This window comes from Hyperoodon ampullatus, assembly GCF_949752795.1.
Source record: "Hyperoodon ampullatus genome assembly, chromosome: 10".
In the NCBI taxonomy this organism is placed as follows: Eukaryota; Metazoa; Chordata; class Mammalia; order Artiodactyla; family Ziphiidae; genus Hyperoodon; species Hyperoodon ampullatus.
In genome coordinates, this window is record NC_136923.1 from 42,044,338 (window position 1) to 42,061,503 (window position 17,166).

Sequence of the window (17,166 nt, forward strand, 5' to 3'; positions counted from 1 at the left end):
GAATTATCATTGACTCACCCAGGGTTGACAGGGACTCCCAGAGTTACCTGGTTCTTTGGATATAATGCTTTTTACTGGTCCTGGTTAAAGGTGGGGCTCACTGGAGGGAGGAGGAAATGAGGGGAGTATTCTTTGCCAACAGAAGCAAAATCTATATTCACTTGTAAACCATCTCAGCCAGACCTTTTGTACATGATGGACTTGTTCTCTGTTGAAGTTGAAGCCGTCAAGCTCAGCATGGGCACCAGACATCCCACTTTCATTTACTTTTCACTTGGAATGGATGGGTGAAAACATACTCCAAAACCAGAAATGAAAGCGAAATATTTGGAGCCTCAAATACAGATACTTTATATTGCCAATTAAGTCTAAATTTACACGCTTTTAAAACCAGCTTGGGGGAGGACAGAGTCAACGTGTCGTTATGAGAATTGAGGATCTGAATCCAGAGTCTACCGGGCCCACATGCCACCCACTTCCAGGCCAGGCAGCATCCTCCTCAGACATCAGCCGTCTCTCGAACCTGCTTTCGGTTTGACGGGCTGTAAGCAAGTGGTTTTCAAACTTGGTGACACTTAGAATCACCTGGGGAATTTCTGAAAGTCAAAACCACAGGCCTCATTGCAGACTGATCAAATCAGAATCCCAGAGATTGGCCAGATCTGTAGGGATTGGCCCTGGGCAGCTGGGACCTTCCCTGCAGGCATCAGTGTGGCCTCCACTGATGCTCCTCTTGTTCTTCACAAATAACAAGAATGAGTTGTGCATCATCCACCCCGAGCTGCTGTGGAAATACTTCTTGTCCACAACAGGAGTGGTGCCAGCAGAGACAGATTAAACGGCTGAGTGTAAAAATGCCCCCTGTCTACATTCTCTGTGGTCAAAGATGACTGCTGGCCGCCTTGTTGGTTTACTGAGTGGCCACAGGGGGGCAGTATAGCCCAAGGTTCTTAATGGCTTTGAAGGGCTTCCCATTGAATTTAATGTGAAAAACATGTTTTACGTGTGTGCTTTAAAAAACTAGTTAACCACTTTAAGAAAGGAGACAAAAAGAAGTTCCTGAAACATGACAGAATCACAGCGACACAACTTATTCTCAAAGTAGTAACAATATGGAGCCAAATATAAGTAAGACTTGTAAATATGCTTACAACAAATTAAGGAAAATGGAAAATGTGGCACAATTATGACATATACGTAATGCAATATATTAAAGTTTGACAGTATTTTGGAAAAAAACAAGCAAGACTTTTATAGTGAATTTTATTTAATTGCAAAGGAGCTATGGAAATGCCTCTTTTTGCCTCTTCTGTCCACCCTCGCCCCTGAGGGTTATAGGAGCTCTTTGCAAACCCTGAACTGTAGGTAAAAGATATGTTATCAGACTATGAGCCAGAGCAGTTAGGAAGTTCAAGACTTGTTCTCTGGCTCACATCTCACTTCAGTGGTGTCTGATGTCTTCATTAGAAGGGTTAACATTTGAATGTTGATGTTCATGTTGGGGAGTCTGTCCTTCCTTCAGATAGAAAGTAAATGACTTATTAATTTAATCAGTAGAAATGCCAGTACATTTTAGTTTAGTCAGAGCTGCTTCTACTGAGAACCCTTGGAATATAGATGTCAACAGAATCCTAGTTTATGAATTTGCACATTACTGCTCCCTGCTAAGGACGTTTACCTTTTCTTTGACTTTCTCCATGGCACATACAAAACCCCCTCCTTGATGGGGCCTCTGAGTTGAGGCAGTGAATGGAGTCAGAACCTGCAGGCCATAATGAGTTCACACTTGTTTGTGGATCTAAGGGATGGGCAGAGAAGAGGTGGACAGAGGAGGGGCCTGCAGAGCAAGGGGCATGGAGGATCCAGGCAAACGAGGGGTGAGCATGGGGTATGCACCCTGGAAAGGCTGCAGGCACTTTGGGTAGCTTTTTCTTCATGTTAACGTTGGATTCATTTTTTCAGAGGGAAAGAGGATAAGAAGTGCATGCGTACCAGCCATAAAAACGGACACTTTCCAGTCTCCCTGTGGCAGCTGCCTTTGTCATATGGGGCAGGCCTGCCTTCTCCCTGGCCCTTCCCTCTGCTCTCAGCCCTCTTCCAGCCTTCATTGGTTCATGCCTCCTTGTATCCTATGAGGTGGAAGGAAGGGAGAAGGGAGAAGCTGTCCTAAGGACCAGCTCCAGCTGTCCTTGTCTGCTGCTCATTTCACAGACCTGCATGTAGGACGCTGGCCAACTCTAGAGTCCACTCTGGAAGGGGAAAGGAGAGCAGGGGGAAAACCAGTGTGAATGTGCCTGGCCAGGTCACCTCCACATGGAGCACCTGTCCTCCTTGAGGGTGAGAGACACGTTCACAGAAGTTCACATGGGCACCGTTGCCATCGCTGAAATTACAGCCAAGCTTTGGGAAGAGATTTTAAATGAAAGAAAAGTAATCTTTATAGCCACCAACCTCTTCCTCCTGCATTATGTATCTGTAACTCAAGACTGCAGATAAATGACCAGGTTATGACATTATATGTCTTCTTCATTTTCAAGCATAGACAGCTGGCATATGCTGAATCACACATTGATTTAAAAAAAAAAAAGTCAGTTCTTTTGCTTGAGTAGAATTAAATTTGAAATTTAAAAGTTTTCAGGGTCAATTGTTCAGAATCACCACTCTGGGAAGTAGCATCTTTAAAAACAAATTATTCTGGCAATTTGAGCCAGGGAGACGGTTAACTTTTAAAAATAATTAGAAAAATAATTCTCAATATGTGTGTTTGTGTGTGTGTATGAAATTTTCCAAAACAGCTACACAAAATGCTCTCACAAGTTTATGTGCTATTTTCTAAATGTAAACTTGGCTGAAAAAACAAGAATACAATCAGTTATTTTACAGGGTTTTTATTAGATACATATTTTCTTCTAAGCAGTTTGTAACTTTCTATATATGTAAGAATGTCATATACATGTATATGTATATGTGTATATATACATACATATGTTTATATGTATATACACACACAAAGATATCAGAATGTTTGAATTGACTCATAGGTGAGGGTCATGTGTCATATATGCACTCTCAACAACCTTAAGGGCAAAAGAAAAGGTCCTTCCAGTCACTTCCCATTGACAGCCACAACCCTCAAGATTCACATTTTAGAGCTGGAGAAAAATCAGTAGTACCTCTTATTTTGACACCTTAATCTCCTGAGGGATTCTCACTCCTTTACATTTTCCCACCTAATCTTTACAACTATAGTCTTAGCTACCCCTGAATTCAAAACAATCTTAGGCATATACAAAATAACGTAAGTAGCAACTGCAAAAAAATTTTAATTCTCTCTTTGAAATGAATAAGTCTCTTAGTGTTTGGATATGCTTTGTTTGGAGATGGTGCCTGGAAGGTGTATCTAAAGCCTCCACACTCAGCCTGAAACACAGAGGTTAGTAAATTGCACGTTTTGTGGCTTATAAAGCTTGAGGCAGCCTGTTTCCAAATGAGTGTGTCCTTCTTCCCTTTGTCTATTGATAGTTAAATCCGGAAAACCGTAAATAGTGGTGCGCCTGGCAGGCAGAAAGTCATTCAGTCTTCCTGCAGCTCTTGGGGACCTCTTTACTCAGTGCTTAGAAAGCTCTGGATTTTTATTAACTATGTAATCAGTCCTCACCTAGATGTCATATCTGACCTAAAAGTGTTCCTGGACCTCAGGCTCGTGCATTCGTAAATCTGGTGTTTCAAAGCCCCCTGGAGATGCCTCATGATTCAAGCCTGGATGGGACGGACTGCTCTGGGGGCAGGAGCAGTCAGTGACAGGCAGCCCAGGGTCTGTGTGCCTAGGGCTGTGTTCAGCTCACAGACCACCAACTTTCTCTTCCACCAACTCCTGTTTTGACCTAAACCACCTCCTCCTTCTTGGTGTCTCTTTTAGGGCATCTCTGATGCTCGCATGGAATCTGGGGGTTCACTCTGACTCTTCTCTGCTCCTCACCGCCAAGCCAAATCTGCCCCAACTATTGCTGACTCTCATCCTAAATGCTGTGAGAATGCACCCCTCCTTCCCATCTCCTGCGCCTCGACCTGAGTGGAGCCTCCTCACTCGATCAGATTGTTTTGGTCTCCTTGCCCTGAATGCTCACCTTTCCAGGCCATCCTTTGGCTGTGGAATGAGCCTTCTGCAACACTGGCAAGGGCTCCCTGCTCTGCTCTTGGACTTTGATGAGCAGCGCTGTCCAGGTTCCTCATGCTCTCACCTCATCCTTCCTCCCCTGGGGTTCCCCCAACCAGCGCACATCTCCCCACAGCCAGTCTTTGCCAGGGCGGTGCCTGCAGCCTGGACCTCACCTTCCCCTCCACCAACAGACCATCCACCTCCAATCCCTTCTCTGCGAAGAAGCCTTCCCAGCTCTTAACACGCCACAGGCTCTCCCCTGGTGTGAATGTCTGTGGAACTTATTAACCACACCTTGGAGGGGAGATCCCACATGGAAGGTGTCATTTCTTAACTGATCACGGGCATGTCTTTTCTCCCCATGGCAAGAGAAAGATCTATTTTAAGCACATTTGCAACCTGGATGTTGCCCTACACCGATAAGAAACTATACAATACTTTCCTCAGTTCATTTTGTTATTCCCGTTCAGGTAACCAAACTCAGGAATTAGCAATTCTCTGAGGGTTTTTTTTTTTTAATATTGAACTTTTGCAGTGAAGGGAGAGTTTGCCAATAAATTGATGTATGTGGAGGGGAGGTGAGAAGGTTGCTATTTCATCACGTGTTTTGATTTGGCTTTCTAGAACTGATGAGCTTGAAATATCTAATACACTTAGAGCTGATGCCAAATAAATGGATGAAACTTAGACCCTCTATGGCAGTAGCTTCCTCTTTAAAAAAACCGCTCCCGCCCCTAGTCTGCATATAAAAACTGAGTCAGGTCACAAGCCAACAGAGATTTCCTGCTCCCCCGTGGATCTTGTATAAACGGAGCTCGTTCGCTCTGGAGCGTCTCCCTGGAAGACTGGACAGCCTTTGCAGAAGCGTCTGGCAACGTGCTTTCGGAAGAACTGCAAGAGATAGCTTCGGAACTTCTCCCCGACAAAGGCGTAGATGATGGGGTTGATGCAGCAGTGTGTCATCCCCAGGGTCTCTGTCACCTGCATGGCTTGGTCCAGCCTATTAGAGTCACTGCAGTTATTCAGGCCAAAGAATTCCTGGAAGGTGCTCAGAAGAAGGACGACGTTGTAGGGAGCCCAGAAGAGAAAGTAGACAATCATGATGGCAAAGATGAGCCTCACGGCCTTGTGCCTCTTCTTCTCGTTGCGACACCGAAGCAGGGTCTTTAGGATTCCCGAGTAGCAGACGATCATGACAAGCAGTGGCAGCACCAGGCCCAAGATGACTGTCTTTAGAGTTTGGAAATTCTTCCAGAAATGATACTGACTGGATGGAAAATGAGGGCTGCATGTATAACGAGAACCCTCTTTTTGGGATTTGGTAAAGATGATTCCTGGGAGAGAGGCGAACACAGCCACCACCCAGGTGACCCCGCTTGTCACCACCCCAAAGGTGACCGTCCTGGCTTTCAAAGCAAACACAGCATGGACGATAGCCAGGTACCTATCAATTGTCAAGAGGATGATGAAGAAGATTCCAGAGAAAAAGCCAATGAAATAGAAGCCCGTGAAAAACTGGCACATTATAGTCCCAAAGTCCCACTGGTCTGCAGCATAGTGAGCCCAGAACGGGATGGTGAGGATGAAAAGCAGGTCAGAGATGGCCAAGTTGAGCAGGTAGATGTCAGTCATGCTCTTCAGCTTTTTGCAGTTGATCAGGATGAGGACGACCAGAGTGTTCCCCACAAAACCAAAGATGAACACCAGCGAGTAGAGCGGGGGCAGGAGCTGGGCTGCAGTTTGTCTCACATTGACTTTTTGGCAGGGCTCTGACATACCATAATCAATGTCGTAGAGGGGACTTGATGTTTGATAATCCATTTTGCTCGACTCTGTGAATAAAGAAGAGATCTTTTATAAAGCCTAGAATGTCCTTAACAGTCTGTCATGAATGCAAACTATCTTAAACACCAGTAGATTTTTTTTTTTTGCAGTACGCGGCCTTCTCACTGTCGCGGCCTCTCCCGTTGCGGAGCACAGGCTCCGGACGCGCAGACTCAGCGACCATGGCGTATGCGCCCAGCCGCTCCGCGGCATGTGGGATTTTCCCGGACTGGGGCACGAACCCGTGTCCCCTGCATCGGCAGGCGGACTCTCAACCACTGCGCCACCAGGGAAGCCCACACCAGTAGATTTTAAAAGTTGATACATAGATTTCTACATTTAACTTAAGTCCCTTTTTTGGTCAAACAGTGAACTTCTGTAGTAAGGGATGTTTGTTGCCTGCTTCTCTGCTTACTAGATGGAGAGTATCATCTCACCAAATAAAATCTGATGTTGCATAGCCATGTGGAGTGAATGAAGCTGTGATAACAATGTCCAGAAACTGGGTCAGGCACCGTCCGACACTGTCTTACAATCTGTTCTGGAGCTGCCATTCCCAGGAGTTAGTTGACACACAGCATCACTACGAGCGTGCTGGTGGTAATGAACAGTTCCCCAGGGTGCTCTGCCTGCCAAACACCGTTCCAAGCTTCACTTCCATTCATTCAGTTAATCCTCAAGGTGACCCAGTGAGGCAGGTCAGGTTATTGTCCCCATTTTGCAAATAAGGACCTCAGAGCACAGAGAGGTTGAGTAACTTCGCCAAAGACACACAGTGAGGAAGCAACTAATTTTGAATGCAGGCAGCCTGTACTCTTATCCGTCGTGGTCCCCTGTCTTTCACTCTTTGGTGAGAGAACTAAAAACAGGACTGTCAGCCTGGTGCCTCAGTGTAGTCAAAATGAAACAGGCTGATGCCGGAGTCCCCTGAGAAGGTCATAGGAACCAGCAGCCAGTTGTGAAATCCAGACTGCCATTCTCACATTTTCTCTGAAGTTTGTGTTTGTAGTTTCTGAGCTGCTATAATTAAGAGCTCCCACACATACATAAGAAACGGCCAAGGGGACAGTGTTTCATCTCCCATCATACATCCTGGGTTAGCTCAGTCCCTTCACAACCCACTGACTTGCCTGGTCTATTTAAGTTCCACTGCTTGATTGAGAGTTTTCCCTAGTTAGTCCTTGTGAGTCTCAAGCTCCTGGTACCTCAGATTAGGCAGCTGAGAGAAGCACACAGAAAATCTCACCTTTACATTCTGAGCCAGAAAAAGAATCATACACTGAATATGCCGTGAAACTTCATTTGATATTTGTAACTTGTTATTAATTTGGACAATTTTCAGGCTTCCTTCTTTTCTTGGCCAAAAAAAAAAAAAAAAAAAAAGAATAAGACTTAGACGCAACTTCTGGTTAGGCGTGTGTTCAGAGGGCATCCTGATGAGGAGGTTTTAGTTCTCTTTACCAGAAGATAATCTCTGTCAAGGTTTTGGCCAATAATCATCATCTCTCTGAAAAATCTTTCTTATGAAAGGTGAGGGCTTTTTAAAGTAATATTGCTCCCTTTAAAGTCTTTCATTCATAATCATGTTTTGTATCTTTGATGTTATCACAGTCTGAAACCATTCTGAATTCTAACGTTTTCCTTAGAGATAATATTTTAAGATAGTTCAGCGAGCACCTGGTGTTTTTCTAATGTCTTCCATGGTTTCCTGCAAAGGCTTTTACTCATCACACAAGCTGAGCTAAGTAATAGGCAAAGTGGCTGAGAGATGACTTACCGAGAGAGATTCTCGCAGGGGGACAGATGTCTCAGTTCCTCTGACCAGTTGAGCTGTGCAGATCAAACATACAGCATAAAAGTAGGAAATGCACAGTTTCTTCTGACTTGGGGGCGGAGTTTTAATGAATAAGTATGTGGCAGTGCAGAAAATCATCAGAGAACAGTCCTTTTTTCTAAAAGAAAGAAAAATTGAGCTTGAAATAGACTAGAAAATAGATAGCTGGTCTGAAAGCTTATTCATGGGCTTCCCTGATTACACAGTTTCTTTTTGGTTCTCAGTTCATCCAACCACAGTCTGTTAGAAAACAGAAAGAATTGAAGGGAAAACAGAAAGAATTGAAGGGTAGTAGAACTAGAAGAACATTCATGTCCATCTAGTCAAAAGCCCTCATTTTACTGAAAGAAACTGCTCTCCAAGAAGCAAATGATTAGGAGGGCTTAAGACCGCAGGGCTTATCAATAGGGAGGCTCAAAGGGTGAGAGATTCTGACCCCCTTGCCATTTGTTTTCCATGAAAGCCGGCTGAAACCAACTTTGAAGTGAAGGGAACATCACCTTAACCCCGTGCTCCCCTTTATCTGCTCTCCCCTCACCCCCCTTGCCTGCCACAACTCACACACATATGCTCACTACCCGATACTGTTTTCCTCTGCAAACTAAAATAACTGGTTGCTTAAGGGTTTTTACTATACCTTTACCTGTGAGCTAAACATGTTGCCCATCTTTCTCCAGATGAAGCATCTTGGGAGCATGTCATTATGAATTTTCGCTCTCCCTATCCACTGTTTTGCAGCCCTCCAAGCCAGCAGGCATTTGTGAGTGCCTGTATTCTGCCAGGGATGTAGGCAGCAGAGTTCCTCACTCCAAGATACAGTCTATCTGGAATTTCTGTGAGAATTTTTCAACACGAAACAGGCAACAAATGGCAGAAGAATAGGGTCAAGTTCAAGATTCTATTTTAATATTATATGCAGTCACCCCAGGCTTCCTTGGTGGTTGGTTACTTATCTATAAACCTTAATTGTAGACCACAAAACCAAGAACATAGTGGAGAGCCAGCGCCACAGAATAAGAAGCACTGGCTTGTGATCTGAGGAGACCCCAAACCTGTGAAAGTGGCCTCTACAGTCAGGTTACCTGAGCTCGAAGCCTCGCCCTACCCTCAGCTTTCTTATCTGTGGAGTGGGCTGAATAATGGTAGTTGCTTCATGGGTTTGTTGGGAAGATTACATGAGGCATCCATGTCCAGAATTTAGCACATAATACTCACTCAGTAAACATCAGACTCTTAGTTATCATTCAGTGATCCTTTCTTAGAGAGATTTATTATATAAAATTCTAAAAAAATTGGTTCCCTGTGGGGTCCTTGTCTAGAGCATATTAGTATCAGCAAAATAGAAGCTGAAAGGGAGAAGCTAATGGCTGGTGCTTACAGAATGGAAGGATATGACTGCTGGGAAAAGCCAGAAAAGCACAGAAGGACCCAGCAACTGGTAATCACAACCAGGACAGTGAGTTATGAAGAAGATGTTCAAGTTCATACAAGAGGCAGCAATTGAGAACTGGACTCTAGTCATGAGGCTGGACTTAACAACCGGCTTCACTCTTTACTACCTGATTTGTACAAGTTACTGAAACTCTCCAGGCCTTAGTTTTCTTACCTGTAAAATGGGGGGAAAAAGCCCCAAACACAAACCTACTCGACAGATCTGTGGTTGAGATCAAACGACAGAACGAGTTGTAGAGTCTTTTGTAGGTACTGGCTCTCTGTGGGCTAGTTAAGCAGCGACGTACAAAGTATGCTTGAGAAAGTGTTCACAAAATGTGTAGCAAATAAATTAATACAGAATTTCACAGGAAATGGGGAATATAGTTTTGGCTGGTGGAAGAGAAAAGCCTTACGTTCACTGGTAATACACTGGGCAGAACTCTCAGATGCTGCCAGACAAATGTTGCTTTTCTATGTGTGGCATTGGTTGCTTTGTATTGTATTGATACTTCACGATGTGGAGCTGGGGCTTTGCCCTGTGTTCTGTGGGTCTTGTCATCGGGGTGGCTGTGGAGTTGAGGGCACACTCACCCCCAGAGGGCAGCATGGAGTAGTGGAGCAGGCTCGAAGTTGCCCATACTGTGCTGCTGGCTCACTGTGTGCCCTTGGCAAGATACTTCCCTTCTCTGAGCTTCTATTTCCCCATTCTGTGAAATGATGTGCTAGACTTGGGGGCCCCAAGGGGCCTCTCCCCTTAAATACAAAATGACTCCATGGCCAAGTTGGTTTGGAAAATACCACATTTGGGCAATACAGGGTGAGGATTCACAGGCTGAAACAAGGAAGCACAGCTTAGCAGGGTGCGTGACCCCCTTTTAGGGGGACATTCAGGTCACCTCTTGGGGTAGGGGTTCATCCCAGGGATGCACAAGGAAGGGAGGACCCGTGGGAACGTCTTCAGCATTTAATCAATGAAACATTGCTCTGGATACAATAGCAACAGTAAACCAGCAGTTTATCATGCTGTGACTTAGTTTTGCCATCTCCGCTTCTTTTTTTACCTTGGCCCTCCCAGTTTCCCAGTTTGCAGGGCTCTGGTTCTGTTATGTATGTATGGCCTTCAGACTCTCCATGAGAAATGATCTTCTGACTGGTTTGCTACTCTGGACTTGATGCCCAGCCCTCCTTGTGGGGTGCTGGCTAGGCTTCCAGTAGCTGCTCCACTTTGAGTCATTACACCCGAGTTCCGAGGGCTGCTTCTCTCTCTGGACTCAGAGCTTCATCCACAAGATGGGGAGGACATTGAGTCTCTTCCTTGGGTTCAAAGGGCCAACTGCATGAGCTCAGTGAGCTGAAACCCTGCCACACAGCAGCTCACACAAACAGACGGTCTCACGCTGACTCTAGGTCAATGTCAACAGTGAGATGGACTGAAAAAATAGCAAATGAATCTTTTAGTTTTTAAAACAGGTGTCTGATTCTAAAACCAACACATGCTTATTGTATCAAGTTAGGAAAAACAGAAAAATAGAAAGTATGGAAAAAATTAGACATTCTCACAATCTCAAAACAGTCCCTCTTAACACATGATGTGTTTTAATCCACACCTTTTCCCTTGCATACTTTCTGATTAATTGTTCTCACACACATTCCAGTTCTTTATGCTGCTTTTTTTTTTGCTAAAGATTACAGTATAGGCATGTCCTCATGTTATTAAAAATTCTTTATAAATGCAGCTTTTTAATTGTTATTTTTATTGAGGTATAACTTATGTGCAGCAAAGCGCACTAGACCTAGGTGTACATCTTGGTGAAGTTTTGATATGCATACACCCTGTAGCCAGATGATAGGGAGTAGCCTTGTCACCCCAGAAAGTGCCCTTGTACCCCACCCAGAGGCAGGGGCCACTCTGACTTCTGTGCATGGATTAGATGTGCCTCTTCTTTAACTTCATATAAATGGCATCACAGACTCTGTCCTCTTTCTGGTTTCTTTCGTTCAACAGAATGCAGTAACTATATGTGACAGAGCTCTGTTAATAGATGGTTGAGCCCTTTCCCTGGTTCACTCACATGGACAGCATGTTTTGAGTGTTGCTGTCAGTGCTCTGGTATCTCCACCAAGGAGGAAGCTCCCGGTGTCCCCAAAGCCCCCTTCACCAGGAGAGCCAGAGAATCCCCACGGTCCTCGAAGAAGTAGGAAGAACCCCTCGCTCCCCCAACCAGTGTTACATTTTGCACTCATGTGCCTCAGCAGTGATGCTGGGGTCCCATGACTCCCAGCGCCCCTTCACCTTCTACCCCAGACACCCTTCGTGGCGAGTGGGGCTGGGAGGCCACCATGCTGTTCTCTCCACTCCCACTGTGTCTGTTCACTAGACCCTTCCCAGTATGACCCCTTTTCCCAGCCCGCGCACCATGTCCCCCTCACCCTGTGCAAATCATCAAACCAAGTAGACACTTACAGGCTGTCCACCTCATCACTTTATTAGATATGTCCAGACCTGGTGGAAACCCCTTAACTCTGCTGGGAAGTCTGCTCTATGCATTTTGGGTATTTCTTTCAGATCACTGCCCAGACATGGCGCTGATGTAACCTTATGTGCGGTAACAGAAGTCTAAGATGCTGGGCCTCCCTGGTGGCGCAGTGGTTGAGAGTCCGCCTGCCGATGCAGGGGATACGGGTTCGTGCCCCGGTCTGGGAGGATCCCATATGCCGCGGAGCGGCTGGGCCCGTGAGCCATGGCTGCTGAGCCTGCGCATCCGGAGCCTGTGCTCCGCAACGGGAGAGGCCACAACAGTGAGAGGCCCGCGTACCACAAAAAAAAAAAAAAAAAAAAAAAAAAAAGAAGTCTAAGATGCTGATTAAGGTGTATACTAGACCCACTGTGGTCTTCAGTGGGTCAAGTCATACCTGCAGCTATGTGTTCAGCTCTCTACATAACAGGATATGTGGGACTTTTCCTGTTGTCCCAGAGCTGGCAACTATGGCCTGAGGCTGAGGGCAAAGAGGTGTTATGTACCCAGCAGTTCTACAAAAAAACCACTGACACCTAGGATCACACACCTCCCCCAGGGCTTACTAAGAGTAACAGAATCAGCCCTGTGCCCCTAATCACCATGACAACCCTTCTCACCCCATCCTGTGTAAGGAGACAAGTTTGGGCAGGAAAGGGTTATAGAAGTGGGTGGGAGTGTTGGGAAGGAGGGTGGGGTTCCTCTCCCCAAGGCCAAAGGAGGGGCCTCTGAAAGAACCAAGTGAGGAATGGGGGCTTGCAGGAAGGGGAGGCCAGTGCCTCATTCCTGGGTGGGGCATCCACTGGGCAGCAAACCAGCTGAGTGGGAAGAGGAGATTCGAGACAGGTGATGGTGGAGATGGTGTGGCCGTGAGGCAGCAAGGATATCCCAAGGATGTCAAATTAAAAACATGGTGCTAGACGGGTGGTGTCTGAAGAAGTTTCCAATCTCAGTCACTCACCACACTCAGGGCCAGCCTTCCCCTGAATTCATGGGCTGCCTTGTAGAGGTCAGCTCACCAGCCCAGACACCTCTTCACTCGTGTTGAGTTTCCTCTTGGCAGCCCTTGGTGGCCTTTGCTGCTGGCTAATCTCACCTGAGGCCATTTCAGTTTGTCAGGGAAATTTTAAACTTTTTTTTTTTTTAATATTTATTTGGTTGCATCAGGTCTTAGTTGCAGCAGGCGGGCTCCTTAGTTGCAGCCTGAGGGCTCCTTAGTTGTGACTCACAGGCTCCTTAGTTGGGCATGCAAACTCTTAGTTGTGGCATGCATGTGGGATCTAGTCCTCGGACCAGGGATCGAACCCAGGCCCCCTGCCTTGGGAGCGCGGAGTGTTAACCACTGTGCCACCAGGGAATTCCCAGGGAAATTTTAATAATGAGAAAAAGTGAAAGTGGAAAGATAGGGTCTTGATGGCTTACTCCCAGGAGGCTGCAGGGCCTCTCTGAAAAAGTGCTCCAACTGCCCCAGTTGCCACAGATGGAAGAGGATAGCATGGGGTGGACTGTGTCAAGCCCCAGCTCCACCAAAAGTCTTAAGATACCCATCCTCTGGAATGATCATCTTTCCTGACATTTGCTTAACTCAGCCCACTTCGAACGTTCTCCCTAGAATAAAGGAGACTTGAGGTTTCTTCCACTTCTAGATATGGAGATGGTTGGCAGCTTTCAAGTGGCAGTTTCTTTGGAGGCAATAAAATCCTACTGTAGCTATTATAACAGTGATGCAGGACTGTCACCGGGTTAGTCACCTTCTCCTCGGGGCTCTCAACAAACTACACGTGTACCTCTGTTTCTGTGCTTTGCACAGTGCATTGTGATTATTAATACTCTGTTCTCCCCCGCGCCTCCCCATCAGCCATCCCTGGACTAGGAGGTCTAAGGGCGTGGGAATAACATATCCGTCATTATGAACCCGCGCCAGTCTGGCACACGGTAGATCCTCAGGTGTGCTTGTCACATTGAATTCCATGATGGAAAAACAAATAGACACTTTTCCAAATTTTACCTCTGAGGGCACCAGCTGCCGTATGCATCCGTTACCTTTTCTGCTTCTTAGGCAACCTCCACGAGTCAGGGGTGTACCACAGCGAACATGGACCTCTTACTCCTGTGACGTGGGGCCGCTGTGTGGCCGGGGCCCTGGCTCTGCTCTCTGCGTCTTCCCACTCACTCACCAGGCACCTGGGCTGAACTTGTGTTCTGGGACGGGCCTTCCTGTGGCTGAGCAGAGAGAGCCAGAGGCTCCATCCAGTCACTCGACACTGTCAGTTCTGCTCACTTTCTGGTGGCTGAGCTGGCTGTGGCTTGGGGCAGGGGGGTCCCTCTTGTAGGGGCGCTGCAAGTCACACGGCAAGGACTGGCATGTGTAATGACGGGGAAGGGAGTGAAAAGCTGTGAATCATAAGACAGTCTGTCGCACCACAGCATAACAAAGCAGGCAGTTTAAAGACTTTTTTATTGTGGTAGGAATACAGTATGAGATTTACCCTTTTAACAGATCTTTACAATACAGTATTGTAGGCACACTGTTGTAAAACAGATATTAAGAACTTATTCATCCTGTATAACTGAAATTCTATGCATGTTGATAAATGGATAAAGAAAATGTGGTCAGTACATCTAAGGAATCTTATTTCATCTTAAAAAAGAGGGAAATCCTGCAATATGCAACAACATGGATGTACCTGGAGGACAGGATGCTAAGTGAAATAAGTCAATCACAGAAAGATAGGAACTGCATAATTCCACGTATATGAGGAATCTAAAATCATCAAACTCATAGATGGAAAGAATAGAATGGTGGTTGTCAGAGTTTTGGGAGAAGAAGGACAGGGTAGTTGGCAATCAGACAGTTTTTCTTTTAAAACAATATAGTTAGAGTATTGATTCATTTTCCAAGTCATAGTTTTTTCAAACAATATTTATGTTTCATCATCATCAAAACAAAATTTAATGCATTCATTAGGATAATATAAATATCTGCAGGTGAAGCACCACCCCCCCACCCCTGGCAACACACACACATCTTTCTGAAACCTTCTCTAACCACAAGGCAAGAAAGTAAAACCTTAGTAACTTCCAGTGCCCCAGTTGCCAGGTTCCAGGAGCCTTGTGTTTCTTGCCTGCATCAGATAGGAAATGCACTAACATATATTTGTATTCTTAGCTCAGCCAAGATGAAAATCTTTGCTTATTTAAGTGAGCTTCTCCAATTCCTCTCCTTTACAAATAGGATTTAAAAGCTTTGATTAGGAGTCAGCTTGAATTAGAAGTTCCCACCGGCCAAAGAGGGGACCATTTGAGCATCAATAAGGACACTGGCAAAGCATGAAGCATTCAAATAGGACTAAATCCACGACTTCCTAGACTTCCTAACAAGGCAAAAAGATTTTTGGTAGCAAGTCAGAATAAAGACAGTTGAGATGACAGTTGTGGAGTGTGTGCTGTGATCCGAATGAGATTATTTAGATGCTACATCACCGTAAGCTAGTAAATCCACAGATCAGAGACCTCCAACTCCCTAATCAACATTTACTTATGAACTGGTGGTCTCCCAAACATACCACGTGCTCCACCAACACCAGAACTGTCTCTATGACTAATACAGTATTTTTAGGCATGGCATAATAGTAACTCTTAAAATGATACTTTACCACAATTGCAAGTTGCAGTTTTCAGCTTTTATTTAATTTTTACTTTACATTAAAAAAAATGTGTGTGTGTGTATATCTGAACTCTTTGTCTGTATGCAAAAATGAGGTGCTGGAAGGTAATTTGGAAGACATTTTTTTCCACCCTATCTAGTGTATTCCTCATCTAGGCCTGCCCTGCCTGGTAATAGACCCTGAGGTTACAGGCCGATGTTTGATTTCCAAGACAGGCCCCTTCTCTGCTCTGAGCACACACCCCAGTATCCTCACCGATTGTCTTCTCTCTCCCGGGCCCAACAGGGGGTTCTTGTTGCACAGTTTCCTTCACATTCTCCCCAAAGCTACTCTCCTGGACCTCTACAAACTGGCTTTTGGAGTAGGGTAATCCTCCAGGCAGAGTTATGTGATAAAGGCTGCAGGGGGACAGGTGGGCAGTGGCAGTAGGAAAGCAGGAAGAGCCACAAGGAAACAGACACCATCAGATCCAGAGACACGAGGCTTATTAAGTGTTCTGACGCATCCTTCCTGGCTTCTGCTCTTAGCTGATTCTGGAAACATTCCCGCACATCCTGCTGCGAGCTTGCCCCTCCACTCGGGATGGAGGAGCTCACTAGTGCCTACCCCTTTCTCATAATCATGACCTCCAACCCTCCCGTTTCCAAGCGAGGGCTTTTATTTTTTCATCTCATTAAAGTTATGCATATTTTTATAAACAAACACTTCAGTAAAATTTTTTAAAAGATTTATTCATTTTATATTTTATTATTGCTGCGTTGGGTCTTTGTTGCTGCACATGGGCTTTCTGTAGTTGCGGTGAGCGGAGGCTACTCTTCGTTGCAGCGTGTGGACTTCACATCGCGGTGGCTTCTCTTGTTGCAGAGCATGGGCTTCAGTAGTTGTGGCACACGGGCTTAGTTGCTCCGCGGCATGTGGGATCTTCCCGGACCAGGGCTTGAACCCGTGTCGCCTGCATTGGCAGGCGGATTCTTAACCACTGCGCCACCAGGGAAGTCCTTTAGTAAATTTTTGTATAGGGGAATGAGGCCTAAGAAGCATATGAACAATGGGGCAAGATACTGAATAGATTTCAAATGTAGGGTGCGTGATTGTCATAGCTAAACCATAATAAAGCAGAAATGTGTCATGCACTTAGCAGAAGGGGGATCATGGACCCAACCAAAGCTTCTAGAAAGTTCTTACAGTTCCTAAGCTCTCCATGAGCTGGGGAAGCCTCCAAAGTTAACTACAGTAGGAGATGGCGCTAAGGGAGAGCGAAGCCCTTACCTGCATCCTCGTCCAGCCTGCATCCTCGTCCAGGCTCAGCCTTGTTGACATTTTCTCCTCCTCCTCCTTGGTCCTGACCCCACTTCCCCTTGTTCCATTCACCTGTGCCTGTCTCGTTCTCTTCCCAACCTCTAGCTGATTAAAGAGATTGATAGAGAGTGAGCAAAGTGGTGACGAGCGGGGAAAGAGCAAAAGCACAAGGCAAAGTGACATTTTCCAGGAACTGCGATGAGCTCGTTGGAGAGTCCGGGTCACTGCCCACAGTTGTTCTGGAATATTCCCTGAGCACATGTTGGCTCTACAAGGAATGACACAAGTCTGTCTTGGTTCACAAAACCCTGAGGTTCCTGGGCAGTTGCTTTAGAGACTTAGAGTCCTCTATTCTTCAACAAACCGTAGAGGCTTATCATTGTGTATAGATTGCTGTCTCCCTTTGAAAATAACAAGCGAACTGCTACTCCT

The 17,166-nt window shown here is 45.7% G+C and overlaps 1 protein-coding gene across 1 annotated transcript; it reads right to left on the reverse strand.

Moving 5' to 3' along the window:
• Positions 1–4,921: 4,921 nt before the first annotated feature.
• CCR5 (C-C motif chemokine receptor 5) lies at positions 4,922–5,980 on the reverse strand (the record flags this gene model as incomplete). The annotated part of the gene is made up of 1 exon (XM_079713015.1): positions 4,922–5,980. One exon carries the CDS (start codon positions 5,978–5,980, stop codon positions 4,922–4,924), a length of 1,059 nt encoding a protein of 352 aa, XP_079569141.1.
• Between the last annotated feature and the right edge of the window lie 11,186 nt (positions 5,981–17,166).